Below are 19,271 nucleotides of genomic sequence, written 5' to 3'. Positions count from 1 at the left end.
GCTTGTAACATCTACAGTTTAATAAATTTGTAGTATCTGTAACTGATGCCACCATCAATAGGGAAACCTTACATTTTCTAACAGTGATATGATGGGGAGATTTAAAGCAAGACATGATTGTTCCCCTGGGAGAGGATTGTAAAAGGAGCCTTCTTTATTCTTGGCTAAAAGCATATACTAAAGCAGCTGCAGATACGAAGTGCTGAGGATCTCACGGCTGATTTTATTTTTCATTGTTGTCTTATGGAGCATTGCAGCTGTCTTAGTCAGAACTCTTGTCCTATCCTCCCCCCGGGATAGAAAATGTTAATCCCTGGAAAACTGTCTTGGAGAAAGAGAATGACCTAATACAGTCATGGAGCTTAACTCTTCCAGCTTCTCTCTTTCTTCGTTTTCAGTGCAAGATGCTGGGTCCTTATCCCCATTTCCCCCATGTGGTATTCTGCACCATCCCTCTCCTTTAACACACTCTCACATATGTTGCAGTTTGTTGTGAGCTTGATGTAATCTCATTTAAAGCAGCTGGGTTTAATGTTTGATACTGAATCGTATGGCAGCAGGGGGGAAGGGCACTTGTCCCTTGCATCATTTATTGCCTTCTAACTCTTACAACCCCTTAGGGGACCGTCGCACAAGGTGGCTGAATTGCTGAATTGATCAGATGTGATTATAAGTCTTGATTATTGGGATCTCAGTAACCCTTGCACCCTGGAGATCCTGTGAGTTTTTTAAAGCGAGATTAGCCGGAATCACATGCATTTTGCCCTTGAGGGATCTGAGGACTCTGTTTTTGTGACACTATGACTTTCCATTTTGCTCCATACAGAGAAATTTTTTTTTTCTGAGTTTTACTTTTCCCATTTCTTGATGTTAGGGAATTCAGAAGAAGATTCTGCAGCCTTTCCTCCCTCGATCCCCAAGGTCTGCATCAGCCTTCCGTGCGAAGTGTGTGGGGTTGCCTTGCTCTTAAATGTGTGCGCACATTTGCAGTTTGTGTGTTCCACTCCTGACAGTAGAGATTTATAGGCTTGTTGGGGTGGAATGGGGGAGAAAGGAGGGGCAGGGGAAGGCCATTTGGCCGTGATGGGCTCCTTGCAGCTCACAAATTTCCTTCCTGCCTCTGCTATCCCATGTAATCTGTTTTACAGCTCTGCAGTTTTGGATGGAGAAAGAGTAGAATTTATGGTGATGGTTGATTTGTAGATTAACTGCAACACCATTTGCTCTCAGGCAGATTTGGCAAAGCAAGACCCTTTTCTGTTGATAAAAGGGATAGAGGAAGGAACAGTGATATTCATTAAAAGAAATAAAAGGAAAGTGAGATAAAGTATGGCCAGGCAGAACAGTTTTTCACTCTCCTACCTGTTCCAAAACTGTTATGTGAAAGCTGCTTTGGAACAGGCTTTGTGCATTGAGAATCTGTGTGCATGTTGATTTGCTCTGAGATTCATGAAAGAAGTGATATATTGAGATGCAGAGTTGCATCCCCCTGTAATTCACTGATAAATGAGAGCAGTGCAGCAGTGAGTTATTAATACAGCCTTTCAAGCTTCATCTACCGCAGTCATTAGTTAATCAATGCAAACCACACTATACTACTAATATTCAAAGAAGCCTTCCTCCAGGCTCCATGCAGGTCTGAGGGGTACTCTTCATCCTGGAGATGGTGCTGTGGGTGAAGGATGATGGAAATCTCATTAGAGAGGGAACAGTGCTAGTTGAGAGTCTGCTTTAAAAATCCAGGGAATCGGTGTATTGTACAGAGGCTGAATCTTGGGCAACTGCAGTGGTTTTAATGTGGTTAAGTCATCAAACCAAACTATATGAAGAATTATGCGCTCTAACTTGTGTTATGTGGAGTATCTTCCCAATCAGGTGCCTGCAGTTGGAATAGTGGAGATTTTTCTTTTTAATAGACTTAGATTTTTGTTGTGTTTTATTATGCTGTTGTAGACAGATTATTAAAAGATAATTTTTCCGATGCAGAGGAGGCACGGTATTGTGGGGAGGTAGGACTTGTGTGTTGCCTTTCTTCATTAACCCTCGTCTAACTTTGAGAGAAAATGCCATGAAGATCAAGCCAGACTCTTGGACTGATGGGATCAACTAGGGAACTTGTCCGAGGAGGGACTGTTGCTCCGTAAGAGAACGGATGAAATGACCTCAGCCTGCCGGCTGGCTGCTCACACCCATTTGGTCTCCCTCCTCCTTTCACTCAGCTCTGTTCTGTAGATGTACTTCCCCTCCCCAGTCCTCTTCGCTTTCCGTTTCTTATTCTTGTCTAAATCCACTGCAAAAGGAATGATACTAGTACTTTGCTGTCATTTTACTTTGCAATCTGTGCATTTTATGTCCATCTTTACTGGGCCTGTTTAGTTAGTTTGTTGAAATTACGAACTCTTAGAGGCTGGGGTTCATCTGTGAGTTGTACCTAACCTAGCAAAGTGGAGATCCTTCCAATTTATGGTTCGTCTCTGTACCTTTCCATAACAATCTTGAAAGGTGGCAATGCTGATCTGTGATCTCATCCTCGTTTTTACAGCAGTGTCTTCAAGTGGGCTCCTATTCCACTGACACAGTGTTTAATACGTGTACTGCTGTTTCCACCAGCACTAATAATTCATCACAGCTCAGTAGCCCCAGTCTGGATTGAGAGAAGCATGTCTTTGATCCAAGAAGGCTCTTGCTGCAACTCATTCTTGCGTTTTGAAAGTGACTGCTCAAAGCTCAGGCCTGATTTGAAATGAAGATCTGTGGAAGTCTGACAGGATCACAGACTGGTTTTAATAACTGAGGCTTTTGAACAGTGCACTCTGCCACGGAGACAGAATGGGAGGGAGATGTGCTTCCATGCTTCATATAACTCTTTCAGGCTGATCTGACTTGGGCCCTGTGGGAGAATGAGCTTGCAAATTCTGGCTTGGCATGGCACTGAAAGCAGGGGTTGGAAAGACCAGAAGGAACCAACAGTGGTACTGCAGAGCTTTGTCTTTATTCACGTTTTGTTAACACATTGGCAGAAATCAGTGGGGATTTTTTCTTTACTCAGCAGAGAAAATTGATGTTGGGTGATGCCAAGTGCAGTACAAGTGTAGTTTAAAATAACAGAAGCCTATAGTAATGAAAGTACTTAAATAGCACTCTGCGTTGTCTGAGTGCTGTGCAATTGTTAGCTAGTTAATGTTCTAAGTAGTATATATGCTGGGTTTCTATCCACTTCATTTCTAACTGGCCAATCAACATGACAAAGGAGATCAAGTAGAAGAAATAAAGGAAACTTTACAGACTGTGTCACTGATCTTTATCAAATCTTAGCTGTAACACTTCTAGCTTTGATGCTGACAAGAGCATAGGCGCTAGCTTCAAAGTAGTAGCTGTAGTTTGAAACAATGCAGCTTGATGGATGAGGAGCATTAAACCTTTGGAATGTTTTTTTTTTTTTCCCCTCAAGAAAGAAAAGAATGTGTGTGTAGAGGCATTGCACCTCTAGCACAAGGGCTTTCCTAATCCAAAGATGTCTTCCATTACTAGTGAGCAGACTTCTTTTGTTCTGATGTAGGCAATTACCCTTATTTTTTTCCAAAAGCATTGAGCAGGAGCGTACATGTGCCTGTGCCCAGTAAAGGAGGCAGCTCTCATGGGCCAGTTGATACAAGATGGGAACATCTGTGATCTCCCCTGGTTACCTTTTTTCCTCCTTGTTTCTTGAGTTGCATTGAGGTTTTTTTAGAATGTAAGGTCTTTGAAGCATAATCTTTGCTCCACTACAAAAAGCAACCAGTAATTAATCTGATTACCAGTTTTAGGGAAATAAATCTGATGTGAACAGGTTCTCCAAAACAAATAACGGAGAATGGCAAGGGGATGAATATTGTAGTCATTCATCGCTGTTGAATTGTATACTAATTATCTTCTTGGCCAAACTGAATGAATAAATTATGAAATAATGTTTTTCCCCAAACACCTTTTCTTAGTAAAATACTCCTTCATACTGCTTATTCACTGCATGCAGAAGCAGACTATGGGTTTATTTTGTACGTGTGGAAGGAGAGTCACTCCAATGTGATTTGTAATTTTGTGCTTTGTGCCTGGCATTTGTTGCTATGAAGCTTACTGGACTGGTACATTGATAGTCTTTCCAAGAGCAGATGGTTGTTCATATTAAACTCTGTTTTAAAATAGTATTTAAAAACTGCATTTGAGTTCTGGAAAAATCTCCTTTTTGTATTCATTGTTTTGGGTTAGTGAAACAATGTGAAAGTAGCCAATTGCTTAGGGGTTTTTTTGTGCAAATCTTGTAGTTATAAGTTCAGGTGTACCTCTGGAAAATTCATATTGCTTTAAAAGCAGAATTTTAAAAAGCTGCTGTCTAATGTCACCTCTTGAAACCTAGAGCCTCTTTAATACTATTTCAAGCTCATGGCAACTTTATGGGTTAAAGATTCTTTTAGTCGTATGTGACTGGCAAGTTAGGTTTGTCTCTAATCTTCCAACAGTCAATCCATAAGGATTTGATCCCAACTCCAGAGTGACCCGAGATATTCTGCCCAACATTACTGGAAATCAAACTGAGAGTCTGCAGTTGCACAAACTTTAGTTTCTTAAGGGCAGGAGGAAGTTTCTCATCTTGCTGTTCTGTTAGCCGCAAAATTGCTTGCCGTTTCTCCATACTGTGCTTGGAAATGGGGTTGATAATTAGGCAGCTATGTGCATGGAAAAGAGATTTTATTGAGTGAAATAGGCTCCGTGCTGTAAGTGCTGAGAATGCTTACTGTTACCCAGGCCCTTTCTGAGCAGGTTTTGTCCTGATTTTCTTCCTGTGCTGGTTCCCAAAGGATTGTATTTGAGCAGCTGTCTGCAGAGCTCATTTTTCTCCAAGCTTTAGAAGACAGGTTGATTTGGTGTGTTTGTGTGGTTGTAATCTTGTTCTGTCATTACCTATTTACTCCTTATTATGGCTTTTTGAGCAGATACTCCCCAGCCTCCGTGTTTATCTTTCTCCCTATGTGTATTTCAATAAAAATGTCATTATTTGAAATCATTGACACTGCTGGTTAAAGATACTGAATTCCATCATCTATTGTCCTGTAAAATGATCCATTAAAGATAAAACTGCAGACACTCGATAAAGGTTCTTTCCTAGGAACAAGGAGTTCTCCGATCCTTGTGTGATCTTATCTCCAGAGCACGCGTTTGCATTCTTGATGTAAAGGAGCCACAACAGGAGGGGACAGACAGGGAGGCTGGAGATTTTCCTTTCCAAACGGTGATCTTGAGAAGGGAAACCGGATACTTACAGCAAATTCACTGTGGGGTAACCTCACATATTGATGAGGAGAAGAAGAAAGGGAGTTGAATTCCATCTTTTAATAAACTGGGAGGGAGAGAGGGATGAAGGGAGGTTAAACATGGAGGAAGGTAAAGGTGAGGGAAAGAGAGCTGGCCATGAAAGGGAGGTGACAGCGGTATCGACGAAGGAGCAATCCATTCTTCTTGTTGAAATGCCCTTTTTTTTTTTTTTACAGGCTGCAAAACAGCTTAAAATAGTGTGGAAAAAACGACTTTTGTTGCTCTGAGCTTTACTTTGACACTGCTAGGAGATCTAGTATTATAAATACTTTACCTTGTAGAAGAATTAGACCTTTGAAGCAGGATATGAACTTTGCAAATGAGGGACTACCCTGTATGTAGTGGTGGTTCTTAATGGCTTCTATTGGGTGATAAATATTCTTGATAGACTAAGGGGTTTTCTTTGGAGGCATTGCTGCTGTCATGGGGGCTAAAGATGTTGAAGGTCAGGGTTCAGATTATGTGCATTTATGGACACACTTTGTCTTACAGAGATTGAAATAATAGCTTTTTATTCTGCCTGGTGTGACTGAGAGTAGGTTGGCATTTGAATCTTCAAAGGGTCAGTATTCTTGGCACAACTAAATCTGCTTTGAAGACAGATAACTCACCCCCAGCTTGACATATGGTCTTAGGCATTTTAAATGTGCTGTTCTCTTTTTGTTTCTGTTCCTTATTTCAGTAATTATAGTATGTTAAACTCTGTGGAGCCTGTTTGGCCAGACCTTGTGCAGACACTGTGAAATTAACTTTCTTACCTTCTAACATGAATTGGACTGAAGTGACATTTCTGAAGCCTTGTGGTTGAACCTCCTCCTGCCCATGGTGCCCAGCCTCTAGTAGAGATAGATTTAGTAATCTGATCACTGCTTAATTGCTCCGTGTTGGTGCAAGGAGAGGCTGATATGCAAGGGAGTGGGGAGGCAGTGTGTTGTCACTATCAGAAACTCTGTGTGTGTGTGTGACAACTGTAGCAAGAAAAGGTCTTGGATGGAAGCTTTGGGGGGAGGTTGAACTAAGGGACAGGGTGGTCTGGTCCTCTGCCAAAGTGAGTGATAGCTTCAGGTGAGAACAGTTCTTAAATGGAGAGAAACCAGCAGAGAGGGTGTGAGCAGGCTGAGGATTGCCTTTGTTATGGTTAAAGTTTTTAATAGTTTTCGGTGGCCAAGAAGAAGACAAAATTGAATTGCACCCACTTGGAAGAAGCAGTGGTGAGGACAGAAACTGAGCTAGACTGGAAAGTCCCTGAAGAGCATCTGATGCTGGAAACTGTTGCTGCCGTAGTGAATTCCCTGTTATGTCATCCCTTACCGGCTTCTAAACTGGTCCTTGTATCCCGGGATGGTCTGTCTGCTCTTTTTTACTGACACGCTCATTTAATTCTTAACTCACAAGATATTTGCTTATTTATTTTCATTGTTCCTGATGATAATTCTAAGCCATTAGAGGGGAAAATTGTATTCAAAAATGGTGTTTCACACTTTATTTGTTTGATGATTTAGAGGGATAGAAAATAGCACATTTGCTGGCTTTTATAGTCTGATAATTATCCGCATCCATCAAGACATTCCAGGGGAATAAACAAAACTCCAAGAATATTACACTATTAATGACATCCTTTATGGCAAATAGGAAGGATCTTTCTTTTGTGTTAAGGATAAAAAGGGGACAGTCCAGTTAAAGTGGTATTAACAGAAGTGAACTACCACTGTAGGGCAATGATTATCTAACACCTTTGTAGCTTTGGGCAGATACCTTCTGGACCCGTGACCCTGATGTCTGGTAATTACAATCAGAATCAGTTTTGCAGGTTACTCAAGAACTCAGAAAGTTACGTGGAGGTAGAGATCAGAAATGCTGGAATTAGGTTTCGTGAAACAAGTTTAGAAGCTGAAAGTCTTTCAGGTAGAACAGTTAGTTCCATATTTGTGGAAGTGATACTTAATCTGTTTCAGGGAACTGCTTTTGTTTTGGTAGAAAGAGCAGAAAAAGGTAATTTAAAGGGATCAGTATATTACTTGCAGACTGTTTACTTCAGGGTAAGATGACATTTGAGTCATATAGCTCTAATTTTTATCTTGAGATTTTTTTTTCCTATTCTGTAAATCTTGTGTTCCCTGGCAAAGCAGCAAGACATTGTTCGTGCTGTAATCCAACAAATTGCTGAGTGTCAGGCTTTCAGCTAAAGCTTGGCCCTTTGTCTTGGTCAACTGCTGCAAGGCTGACCCTTGGAAGTACGCACTTAAGGCATTAGTCTCTTGGTTCGTTTGCAAGCCCTGTTTCTGGGAAGTTTGATATATCTTAAAACAGTTGCTGGTTTAGCACTATTTACGTAACTTTGCTTTTATTGGGGAACCAGGTTGAAGAAGAAGGGACAGATTCTGCACTTGAAGGAGTGGCTCGAGGTCAGCTTTTTGGCACTGTTGTGGTGTCTGTTTGCCATTGCAGATGTTTTCTCTGAAGCAGTAGTTGTCTGTTAAAAAAAAAAAAAATGGTTCTTAAGCAGGGCTGTTAAAATATTTATGCTGCCACCACCACTTCTCTTTAGTTTAGGTTGTGGGGGGCAACGGAAAATCCTTGCTTCATCTTTGCTGTGGTTCAGAGGAAGTGTCTGCTGAAGGCTGGATCAAAGTTAGTCCTGCTCTACTCCTAATTCAGTTTTCCCCAGGCAGAGGGGTGTCATGAAACTGCTTCTGTCAACGGGGGGAAGCATCGGGCAGTTCTCAGTCGGATAGTCTCTGACACCGCCCAGTTCAAGATCTTTCGTGGATACCGTAGCCTATTTTGGCCAATGGATATAAAAGTGGTATTTTGCTTTTTCTGAGGTTTTTTTCTTCTCTTTCCTTGTCCTTGTGGAATACATTTGTGCTATGATGTGAACAGGACAGGGAAGGGAAGCAGCTTTTCATGCGGTTTGATTTTTTTTTTTTTTTTTCTTTTTTTAAGATTTTGATAGGGTGGTTTTTTGTTTTGGTATTTTTCTAAAAGAAACGTACTACATTTAGCATTTGGTCTGGGCTACTAAAGGAAGAAGAACCATGCTATTTGATGAAAAAAGTATTCAAAGTGATGAACGTCGAAAAGGAAATTATTGGGTACACTTTACCATGCACAATCTTGTCAGTTGTCTCTGGAATTAAAGATATTTTGCTGTTGATTTGAGCCCCAGCCTCTGTGTGCAGGAGGGTTGGTAACAAAGCATACTGAATGACAGTATTTTGTCAGTTCCCTCTGTCAAGGATTTTTGTCCCCAACAAGTGCCTGGTCGTTTTTCATCGTGAAAGCAGGAGGATGGTACCATAAGGTCGTACACAAAAGCCGGCCCTTCGTGGATGTTTATATGCTCAATAACAGTACTCCTTTGATTGCAGCAATTTCTAATCTTTCCATGTCGCCTCCATTGTTATTCTACCTTGTAATCAATCATTTTGTGTCTAGATTGAGCTAGGCAGCTCAATCTGTGCAATACTTGTGGAAGCCTTCTGTTTCTCTTACTGGTTTTAAATAGCAGCCGAAATTCTTTCTTTATTGCCTATCTTCATGTAAATCAGTCAGATTTGTGACTGTAACTTCAAGCAGAATTTGACCTACTTTGAATTCTCTTCTGCAGTTAATTTTTTTGAATTCCTAAGAAGAACTGTATAAGGAGGTATAGGCTCTGCTTCCTAAAAGACTGGCCCAAACAAAAAAGTTAATTTCTAAAATTGGAGTCAGCTATTACCAAGAGGCTGTTCTGTGGTAGGGTATTCTGATTTGTATATTATTACATATAGTTCTTTTTTATAAGCTGGAAATTCCTCCTCTCTTGCTGGTTTCTATCCAAGCAAGTCCTTTTTCTTTGTCTCTCCGTGGACCGTTCTCTAAAGCTCAGCTTGGCTTTTTGCAGTCTGCAGTTTCAGATAACACAATAACCATGTTCCAATGTATTAAACTTTTAACATCCTCAAGATTCAATTAATCTTATCTTTACAACTCCCAATTACAGGCACTAATTAAGTGAAGGTTGCATTGTAGACTGGGGATATTACATTAATCATCTGCAGCCTTGTAGCCATAAATTAGTTCTTTCCCAATCCTTCAGCATTTTTCCCAGAAGGAATGGAATGTCTCATTTCCCTGTTTTAAGGGACATTAATCCCACAAAGGAGCTTTGGATCGGGATTAGTTTTATCACATTTATGTAAGTGCTGAATGGTCTTTGTAAAATGAAAGCTACTAGCTTTGTCCCAGACAAATGAATTGTTTGATAATTATGCAATTTAAGGCACTGTCAAACTTTGGTCAGAGGATGTTGGGAGTCCATTGCAATATTTTTTATTTTACAAGATTAGGTGCTACATAGTGTTTTCCCTTAGATTTTTTTTTTAAGCTGTCAGTTTAAATCGGCTTAATGTCTCAATCTTGAAGCATCTTATGTATGATTGCTGTCCTTTGTTATCCTTTCTAACCTGCCAGACCACAATAGGTAAATTTTGGTTTCGTACAAAAGCAATATGGGATATGATTTCTGTCTATTTCTCCTTACATTATAGATAAATTTTAGACTTCAAGATTGAGAAGCTGACTGGCTGAAAGTCCTCTAAAAAAAAAATCAGGTGTATTTTGAGAGATCCTATCATAAGTAGACCAATACTGTTTACTTGGTGTTGAGATTGTGTGGTTGCCCGCTACAATATCCTGTTTTCAGCTTGTTATAATGAGACATGGTGGTTTTGACATCTTTATTGGGAGTAACAAAAATAATGCATTTTTTATTATTCAAGTTGAACAAGAGTTATAGCTGGCAATAACTGTCATTCTCACAAATGTAAACTTTCAAAATTCTCTGTTACAAAAAATGGTATGAGAGCCACATTTAATTTGATGCAGTATGTAAACAGGAATTTACAACATTCCATTGATATTATTATGTGTGTCACCGTGTTAAACACGTTTAAGTGTATCATGGTATTTAGTTACCTCATTATAACCTGAACGCATAAAATCTTTGTTGCCTGATTTTTTGCTTCTGTGAATATTGAGGTAGTATAACTTCAAAGCAGTAAACGTCTTCATTACATTAAAGCACATCAAAGTGTCCACATTGCCTGTAAGAAAACAGAAATTTCTTGTTCTTAACTTTCTGACGCGGACTGAGCACGTGGGCAGCAGCTATGAGCTGTTACACACCCAGAAGAGCTCAGCGGAAGGCTTCTGGGTGGTAGAAATCAACGGTCTTTGTTTTTTTTAGAACCTAGCGAATTATCTCTTCACATGGCAAAACGTAGGACTCCGTTGCTGTTTTCCAGCAATCACAGGAGAATATCGCAGTTAGGCTTGCGTGTGACTTTAGGCAGTTGATTGTTTTTCCAGAATTATGTTCAACTCTTTGCACTTACGGGGGGAAAAAAAAAAAACATTTCAATCAAATTATTTTGCACTTTTTTACCCTTAATCATAAAAAACTATCATTAAAAAGTGTCCAAGTTGTTCTGTATGCCTTTTAATGTTGTTTTCCTCAGAAGACCCTCCTTTTTCATTCACCTCATCAAGAAAATTATCAAATAGTTTAATTCTGTTATTTCACATCAGACAATACAATCCAGCATAGATATAAGGATTGACTACTTCAGCTGTTACAAAGAATATTTACTTTTCTGAATAAACCCAAAAAGATGCGCACAGAGTTTTCTGTGGAAAAATGTATCTTCGTTCGCTGTAGATATGCCAATGTACACAGACCCTCCTTCACACCTTCTCAGCCCATCCAAAATTTCTTGCGTGTTAATCTTTAGCGCAGCCTCATAATTTTATTTTGCAGATAGCTTTCCAGCGAAAAACATAGCTGCTGTTCCCTGTACTGACTTATTTCTGTTTTTTCCAGTGTTGTATCATCACTTTGCCTCTTTCATTCTCCTTCTACCTTGTGAAGTCCTGTGATGCTGTTAAAAAAAAAAAAAAAAAAAAAAATTGCAGGAAAATAGCACACATCATATAACATGTCTAAGGACTTTTATTAAAATACTGGCTTTCTTCCATGTATTATGTGTTACTGATACCTTCCAGAGTTACAAAATTTTGGTTATATTTCCAGATGGTAATTGTAAGTGTGCTGTGCTAAAAGTTATTACCACACTTATTTCTAGCCTTTTTTTTTTCACTGTTTTTACATTATAGAGTGATTATTTCTTATTTTTTTGTTTTGTGTTAACTTTCTCCTAGGTACGCCATACCTCCAGAACATGGCAAGAGATTGGAACGCCTGGCGAAAGGTACGCTTTGGACAAACACAGGGGTGTGTTCTCAGTGAAAACTGAAGCATCCTAGGGGAGAATCCTACCCTTGGTTTTTAAATGGATTGATAAAGCATTGACATTGAACTGGCTGTTATAATTTATTCTTGCAAGAGCTGCTTGATGAACCTGCTGCATTGGTATAATAGCTTCAGAGTTGGAAAACTTGTCAGTGAATTTCCCTACTAGTGCAAGTGTTTTCTCACAACCTTGGTCTTCTGACACGCCGTGACCCTAACTAAAATTGATGGAAAAAAACCCCTTGGATTTTGGGGAATTGAGACCAAACGCTTCCATGTCTGGGAAATGGGTTTAATAAGAGACCCATCATTCATCTCTGTGTGTATTATGAGGTTTGTCACAGTGAGGTGAGAACTGTTGCTCCAGCTGCGTGGAGTGCAGCCTGGGGGCTCTTCCTGACACCCCCAGACACACGTTCTGCAGGGAAGAAGGGTGGTAGGAACTATTCTTTCCTCCTACACTGTAAATGTTACATATATACAGTACTAGCATTGATTACTTTCATTCTTAAGTAGGAAAGTGCTTACAAATTCAGCGACAGCATTCACAGAGAATAGCTAGTGGAGTTCTCGTTTTGCTCTATAATGATACACGCTGTATTTGGTGCCTTTCCTTTTATTCCAGCCTTATCCTCCTTTATCTTTTCAGTACAAAAGAGGCTATCTTTAAAAAAAAAAAAAGAGAGAAAAAAAAGAAAGAAGGGGAAAAAAAAACCCCAGAGAGCAGGGCTAGCTCGAGCTGTGATAAACTTCCACCTCTCACCAGGCTGTCTGTAAATCTTTGGCCTTACAAAGCGCCAGCCTCAGCTGCTGAAAACCTTGTGTATGAGTTCTTGCCTGCTTGCCAAGGTCGGCCGGTAAGCGGCCGCCCACCCCCAGCACGAGCAGCGAGCGCAGACTTCAGTGCCTTGTCCTTGGCATTTCTGCTGATTTCCAGTTGGTAATGCTGGAAGCTTCAGGGAAGATGTCTGACTGCAGAAGTATATATTTTTTAATTTGTTGATGTTGTGTTTGGTTTTTGTTCCTATTTTCATTTACTTGCAAATATTCTAAGTGGTGCCCAGCTAAAAAAAGCTCCTGTCCCAGAATCATTAACTCAAATTCTACGTGTTTCATCTTCAGTGAGGCGTACTTTAATGATTTAAATCTGTTGTTGAAGTTAGTGCAGCAGAAGCAGACAGGATAATCTGGAAGACTGTATTCTGGTGCAAAACAAGAAAAGTTCTGATACTGTTTTTTCCAGAAAGTAGGCAAATTCATAGTAATGACATTTCTTGCTGACAGTCTGACATTCTATTGACTGTTTCATACTTGAATAAAAAAGAGGAGGGTGTTGAAAGGAGCAACTGATTGTGTAGGATAAATGTAGAATAAATGGGTATAAATGTCCTAGGGCATGGCAGTATTGTTTTCCTGTGCACTGAGAGTCATGATCCCAAAATACAAATAATATTGGGAATTGCTGCTCAGAAATGTTGCGTTTCAAAGCTACAGTTCAGTTTAGTCATTTGCCAGCTTTAGAAAAGTTACTTTTTCATCTGTTAAAAAGTCAATAAATCCAGATGAAATACCACACCAGAGTCTGACATAAGTAACACTAAGTCTCCTGCTGTTCGTAACTTATTTTTACTGATGATCAATTTTCGAGACACGTCAATGGTTGGCAATGTATAAACCAGAAGCACATTATCAATGATCTCGTCTTTGTTTTAGTTTTCTGTTGCTTAATACCTGTTGGAAGTTGGGATGAGTCATGTTTCGAAACAACAATGAAGCAGTATTGCTGCTTGGGCATTCTCCCTGTCCTATGCATCCATGGTCTATACTATGAAGAAGTTTACTATGGAGAAATGAGTGTGCAATTAATATGGAAAATGAATAGCTGAGCTGTAAATGGGCTCGCTGGGAGAGCTGTGGAGCCCATGGAGAGAATGTTAATGTGTTGCCATGTTATTGGTGCTAATCACTTAAAATGTGCTTCTTTATTAGTAGCTTTAATGAGAGCCACTTAAACCGTGCATTAAAAAGAGGAACTGCAGAGAGGGATGACAGACTGGGTAGCAGACAGTCATAATTTTAATTGAAATGCTTTTAGTACAAAAATATAAGAAAACCTGGAATCCGGTAATCCTTTTCACTTTCTGAAACCCCTTCCATTATGTCTCATCAATTAGTTTTGTTTCCAGAGCTTGGGTTATTTATTTTCCTAAATGGTGATGGTTTTTAATCCCTATAAACACATAATTTGTTATTGAATCACCCACTTGGAGTGGAGCACATGGGCTTGAGCAAAATGGTGTTACATTGGTTCAGCTGACATTTCTGGGAGCGAAGTGCTGACATCAAGGAGTTTGTTCAGTTTTTACCACAACTTTAGTATTTTTAATTGTTTGTGATTTGTTTTAATAGCTTAGCACGGATCTTGTAGCTATGGTTGAACTTAGCACTTCATAGTGTTGAGATGCGCCCGAGTCAGGTCGTACTGTTTCTACCAGACTTGTTAGTGACCACTGTGGCCAGTGAATGAGTGTCCCTCCTTCCACTGCCTTGTGATGCATATGTTTTGTTTCGTTTCTTTCTTTTGACTGAGTATTAATGTCTACGTGCTTATTTTTTCCCTTTAGGGGTTGGTATGTAGGGCAGATTGGTTTGGAATCTTATGAGTTGCATTACTTTCCCAGGAATAATACAGCTGCCCATCAGAGAAGGTACAAAAAGGACATAGCAGTGTTTGGAGTAGATAGTGCATGCTTGTCACTCTTTCCTTGTCCGTATGCAGAAAAAGGGTGGCTCAGGGTTTAGGGTACTAGCCAAAACTTGAGGCAGCCGGGTTCTGTTTCTTAAATTTGCTAGGGTTTTATTGAGATTTTGACCAAGTTGCTTATTCCCAGACATAGAAGACGTAGGTGCTAACGCTCAGCTTGAATGGAATTTAGACTTACATGCCTCAACATGCAAGTTTTTGTCACAAAATTTATGTGGTATTTTAAATGATGAGGGATGTGCTAATTACTGACGTCTTCAGTTGTATGCCTATTGTTTTGATCTGTATAAAGTATTGAGGCAGGTTTTCATTTTGTCAGCTTGTCTGCTTAAATAATGATTGGATATAATATTCCTATAGTGATATTCCTCTTTTTAATGTCCCGACAGGATTTTTTCCAGGAAGCTCTCAGGGATGTGATGCTTTCCTCCGTCACAAGATGACCCTCATTTCACCCTCCATCTTGAAGAAGTATGGCATCCCTTTTGACCGGGTATGTACAAAGGATGCGCATTGAAGACACTGGCAAGTTGTTGAGGTGCACAAAGCACAGGACCCCTCCTGTAAGGAAACAATTCATTGCAAGCAGCAGGGGAGCAATTTGCTTAATTTATAAATGCATTGTTATGCTAAATGTATCCTATCGGTTTAAACCAGGTGGCTGCCTGTAAATGAGGATTTGTGGTTTGGCTAAGACACTTTCTGTGAAGTGCTTCTCTTCATAAAAGCTTTCACTAGAACTAACTTTGTGAATTAGGGAGCCTGTCCAGGTAGAGAGGAGTAAGCTGTAATACAGATGCTGTGGCTTATCAATAGGCAGCATAACTCATTGGTAATTCTGGAACACAGACTTTTTTTTCCCTCTTGGATCCGGTATGAACCAAAAACTGGAGTTCGACGTGCTGGTTCTCTGTTGTGTAAGCGTTCTTTCTATGCTAAGCCAGTAAGGATCCATGAATCTCTTAAGTCCTCTTATTTGAAACGAGGGGTCATGTTTATTTGGTATGATCGTTTTAATATGCTTATTCTTAAAGTCTTCTGGCAAGAAGTAAATCTCCTCAGCCAAGCATGCTTACCACGGATTTAGTATCTGTGCAGAATCAAACAACTGCTGCTGTGTGTGTTAGTGGCACGCAGAGCCCGTCCTGCCGGGACGGCCAAGGACATTCTTTGGATGTGGGGAGAGGAATTGAGTTAGAGGCACTAGGGCTCTTAACTCCAGTGGAAAGTGTCAAAGAATGTGTGATTCAAACTGATTTCATCCTTCCGCATCCCCTTTGCATCATCAGCTGTAGATATATGCTACAGCCATCTTTTTCTAAGTAAGAACTCTCACGTCCTGATCGTTTGGGTTTTTTTAAGCAAGGTTTTGCTAGAGTTAGTCCACCTGGGACAAAGTATAGCACCTATTTGATGAGCCTGGTGATTCTTTGAGATGGAAGTAAAAGATCTTGGCTCTTTTATAGCATAAAAACTATGAATTCTTTCAATTTACTGCTCCAGAGACTGTTTCATTTTTCCTCGTGGATAGCTATGATGAATGAAATTTGAAGTGTGATCATCTGGCTTGTCAGATGAGCTTGCTGTCAGTGCAGGGGAGACTTGCGCGAAGCAATGTGGTGCTTATGGTTCAACATCAGTGGCTAGATTTGGCCTAGTTTGCACATGTTGGTTGATATTAAATTGTTCATAGAGAGCAACAAACCATTTTTCTTGTAATTCTATCTGTGGAACCTAATTCCCAAGCGTGACTACACGGGTACTTGCTACACATGGTTGAAAATAATAATGAAAATATCTAATTGTGGGTTCTGAATTTTTTGGTAAGGATTTTCACTTTACAAATTTCAGGAAAGTGGATATGTGGATTGGAATTTGGGAGGCATCTCAGTTTAATGCATATATGCACCTCTGAGAAATGGTTTTTAATAGAGGATAAAAGGTGTTCTCTATCCTGACCGTATTCAGAAACAAGTACAAAATCTGTAGCCGGTGCAAGCTCCTAAAATATCTGGCTGACCTTATCTTTAGTTATTGGCCTAAACTGTAAAGTTTAAGGATTTCTTCTTATGCTTCTTTCTGCTTATCAGTCCAATGCTGTGTCTTGCTACTTCTTGCGGTGTTTTCCTTATGAAGTTGTTTTAACCAGAAGCCACGAGTGGTACAATAATTGGCTGAACAGAGCCTAAAAAGTGTGCACTGCTTATCTAAAGAAGCAGCTGAAAATAATAATTTTAAAAGTACCTGTTGGTGCACACTAGCCGTTCTAAGTGAAGTTTGCCGTGTGATCTTCTGGTGACATGCAGAAAGGAGGAGAGTAGGAAATGGGAATTAATTTCTGCCATTTCATTCAAGCAGCACGCTGGGGCAGTGCTTCTGGGGCTGCCGGAGGTCAGAAAGTGAAGGAAATTCTTGCAGGACTTCAAATGTTTGAATGTTATAGGTGGGCATATTTTCTCCAGCATAATACATTGTTATATGTTTGCTTTTCCATCTGTCTGAGGAAAGTGGCATTGACTAGTAATTATATACTAAGTGATTTCTGATCAATAACCAACCAAGGAGAGCAAAAGAGTTTGTAAAAAGGCAGTAGAGGAAAACTTTCTGTCCAGGCTTATCCCAAGTCAGCTTTACTGAGCTGTAGGGTGATAGGGATGGGATTCAAAATGGTTTAAATATGGGAGTTTCTAATGTATTGCTTGGTAAAAAGTCTTTTCCTGCTTAGCTAGGCTTCCCGCTATGAATCTTTTGATTTGTGACATGAAGGTTTTTTGCAGACTAATGTCTTGTGTCTTCTTCACACTGCGTATGTGTAGAAACCCTAACGCTAAGAACCTGATTTAGTCTCCCTGTTTTCTTACAAAAAAAAAAGGAGACACCAGTGTACACATAGAGGACATTATTACTGTCAAAACCAAACTTCCTTTTTTAAAGCAGGAGGGATAATTAACATGTTACTTAAATATAATTCGTAATCCTGGTTTACAGAGTGTGTGGGGAAGTGTGTTTTTTGTGATAGCTTCTCTCTTCTCTCTGGCACTCACTGGAGGGATGTTTTTAAATGTAAAAAGGAGGAGGAGATCTCTTTCGTCTGAGCAGCCCGTATCTGAATACCTCTTGTCCTGAAATAGTAGCTTTTGAAGGAGGATCACTATTATTCAGAAACAGTGAACATGTGCCATTTTTCTTTAGAAACAGAGATAGGATCCCTTCATCTAAATTCTTGGCAGATTTCAATGCAATGAATAGGCACGCATTTATAAATCTCTATAATGGTATTTACTTCTGGAAAAAAAGAAACAGATCAATACTAGGGCTTTTTAATAATTAAAAATGTGTATTTCTGTAATCTTCTATTGATTTCTCCATTTATTCTTCAAGAGCTTGCAGAAGTCAGTAAATTTAGGGCTTTCTCCATGAGTGGCAGTTTGTGCTGGCTTTCCTTCAATAGTTATTACTTTTCTGCATGGCCTATCCATCATCTTGAGTGCTTTCTAATTTATTGTAGGGATAATGTTGACAGCAGTGACATGGAGGACATACACTGTGGGCTTGAAATGAAGACGCGAGGATGTAGATTTCCTGACAGAAACGTAATCTTTCCATCTTCTGAAGTTAGCAATCTACCACTCTCCTTTGATTTATGGAGGGGGCTGGGTGGGAGGATGCTCCGTGAAGCTGGGTACAGGCCGGACTTCAGCACCTCTCGTCCAGAAATACTGCAGAAGCTTCTTGTATTATCATATCACCTTTTATTCTGTTTTTTTTCTTCATTATTCCGCTGATGTTGATAATGTTAGCAAGTTTAGGTGTTAGTCCAGCCAAGTGGGTAAATGTTTTGACTTCTGTTTACATTTTCTTTTTGGTCTCATCCTTGTGTTTTGAAGTGCAAGTTCTTTGAAACCTCTGTAGGCTCTGAACTGCTGTGTTGTGAGTTACTGCTGGTGGGAAGGAATCCAAATGGAGTTGCTTGGCATGTGACTGCTACGAAAGGTCTGTCAGCACTTCTGGGTTGGAAAGACAGGGAAGGTCAAATTTTGCCTCTTTCCTAATCCATAGACGGGAGGTGCTGTCGCATGCTTGCTAAGCTAGAGAACTGGACTGGAAGGATTGCTCCAAGCGTGCTGAATCACTGCCCGTCGCTCTTATGATCCATGCCATACTCTAAGAATTAAATTCCTTTTTTCCCTGATGTCTGCTCTGCATAAGATTTAAAAAGAGGATTTTCTAGAAGCATCACAAATTGATTGGCCTCTGATTACAGCGGTAATCTGCAGGGTTTTTAAACCTTGTATTAATAATGTCCATAATGCTTATTGTTTTAATTTTACTTAAGTAGACAAATGGTGGGCTGTAATTTTTAGGTTGTTTGACTTATGGGTGAACAAATGGGAGTAAGACTGATAAATGTGAGTGGGGAAATAAATGTAGTGAAATGTAGCATGTACTTCAGTAGGACCTTGCAATGTAGAGTGCATGTTAGGAGGGAAATCTAGTTTTCTTGGCTCCACTAGCATGGTGGTGGGAGTGTAGATTTGGACTTGCCATGAGCTAAAGCGGTCACAATCTAAAGATTTATTGATCTTTTGGAATGCTGCAGCCTGAGACCTTTTTTGTAACTGGAGCCTGTGAGTCTAAAAAGTTCAGATCTTGTGACCCCTTCCATCCATTGTACTGTCTTTTTTCCTTAATAGAAATACTTCAGCATTTCTGCAGTTAACAAGAAATTGTTGTAGGTTTAGCCAAGAGTTGGCAATGACTATTCTGCCTACCCTCCAGCTGAAAGAGTGAAGTTTAACCAGTGAATTTTTTTTATAGGTCTCTGTTGTCAAGCTGCTATGTCAACTGATCCATGAGGTATCTCTT

The 19,271-nt window shown here is 39.8% G+C and overlaps 1 protein-coding gene across 2 annotated transcripts in view; it reads left to right on the top strand.

The window, feature by feature from the left end:
• KDM4B (lysine demethylase 4B) overlaps positions 1-19,271 on the top strand; it is a 78,936-nt gene that overhangs the window by 11,238 nt on the left and 48,427 nt on the right. For both annotated transcript variants that reach the window (XM_059832018.1, XM_059832019.1), the window contains exons 5-6: positions 11,551-11,600; positions 14,795-14,898. In XM_059832018.1, coding sequence (XP_059688001.1) covers positions 11,551-11,600; positions 14,795-14,898 — 154 coding nt within the window. The remainder of the gene's footprint in view (positions 1-11,550; positions 11,601-14,794; positions 14,899-19,271) is intronic.

Source organism: Gavia stellata, chromosome 32 (assembly GCF_030936135.1).
Source record: "Gavia stellata isolate bGavSte3 chromosome 32, bGavSte3.hap2, whole genome shotgun sequence".
Lineage (NCBI taxonomy): Eukaryota > Metazoa > Chordata > Aves > Gaviiformes > Gaviidae > Gavia > Gavia stellata.
This window is presented reverse-complemented; position numbering and strand designations above follow the sequence as displayed.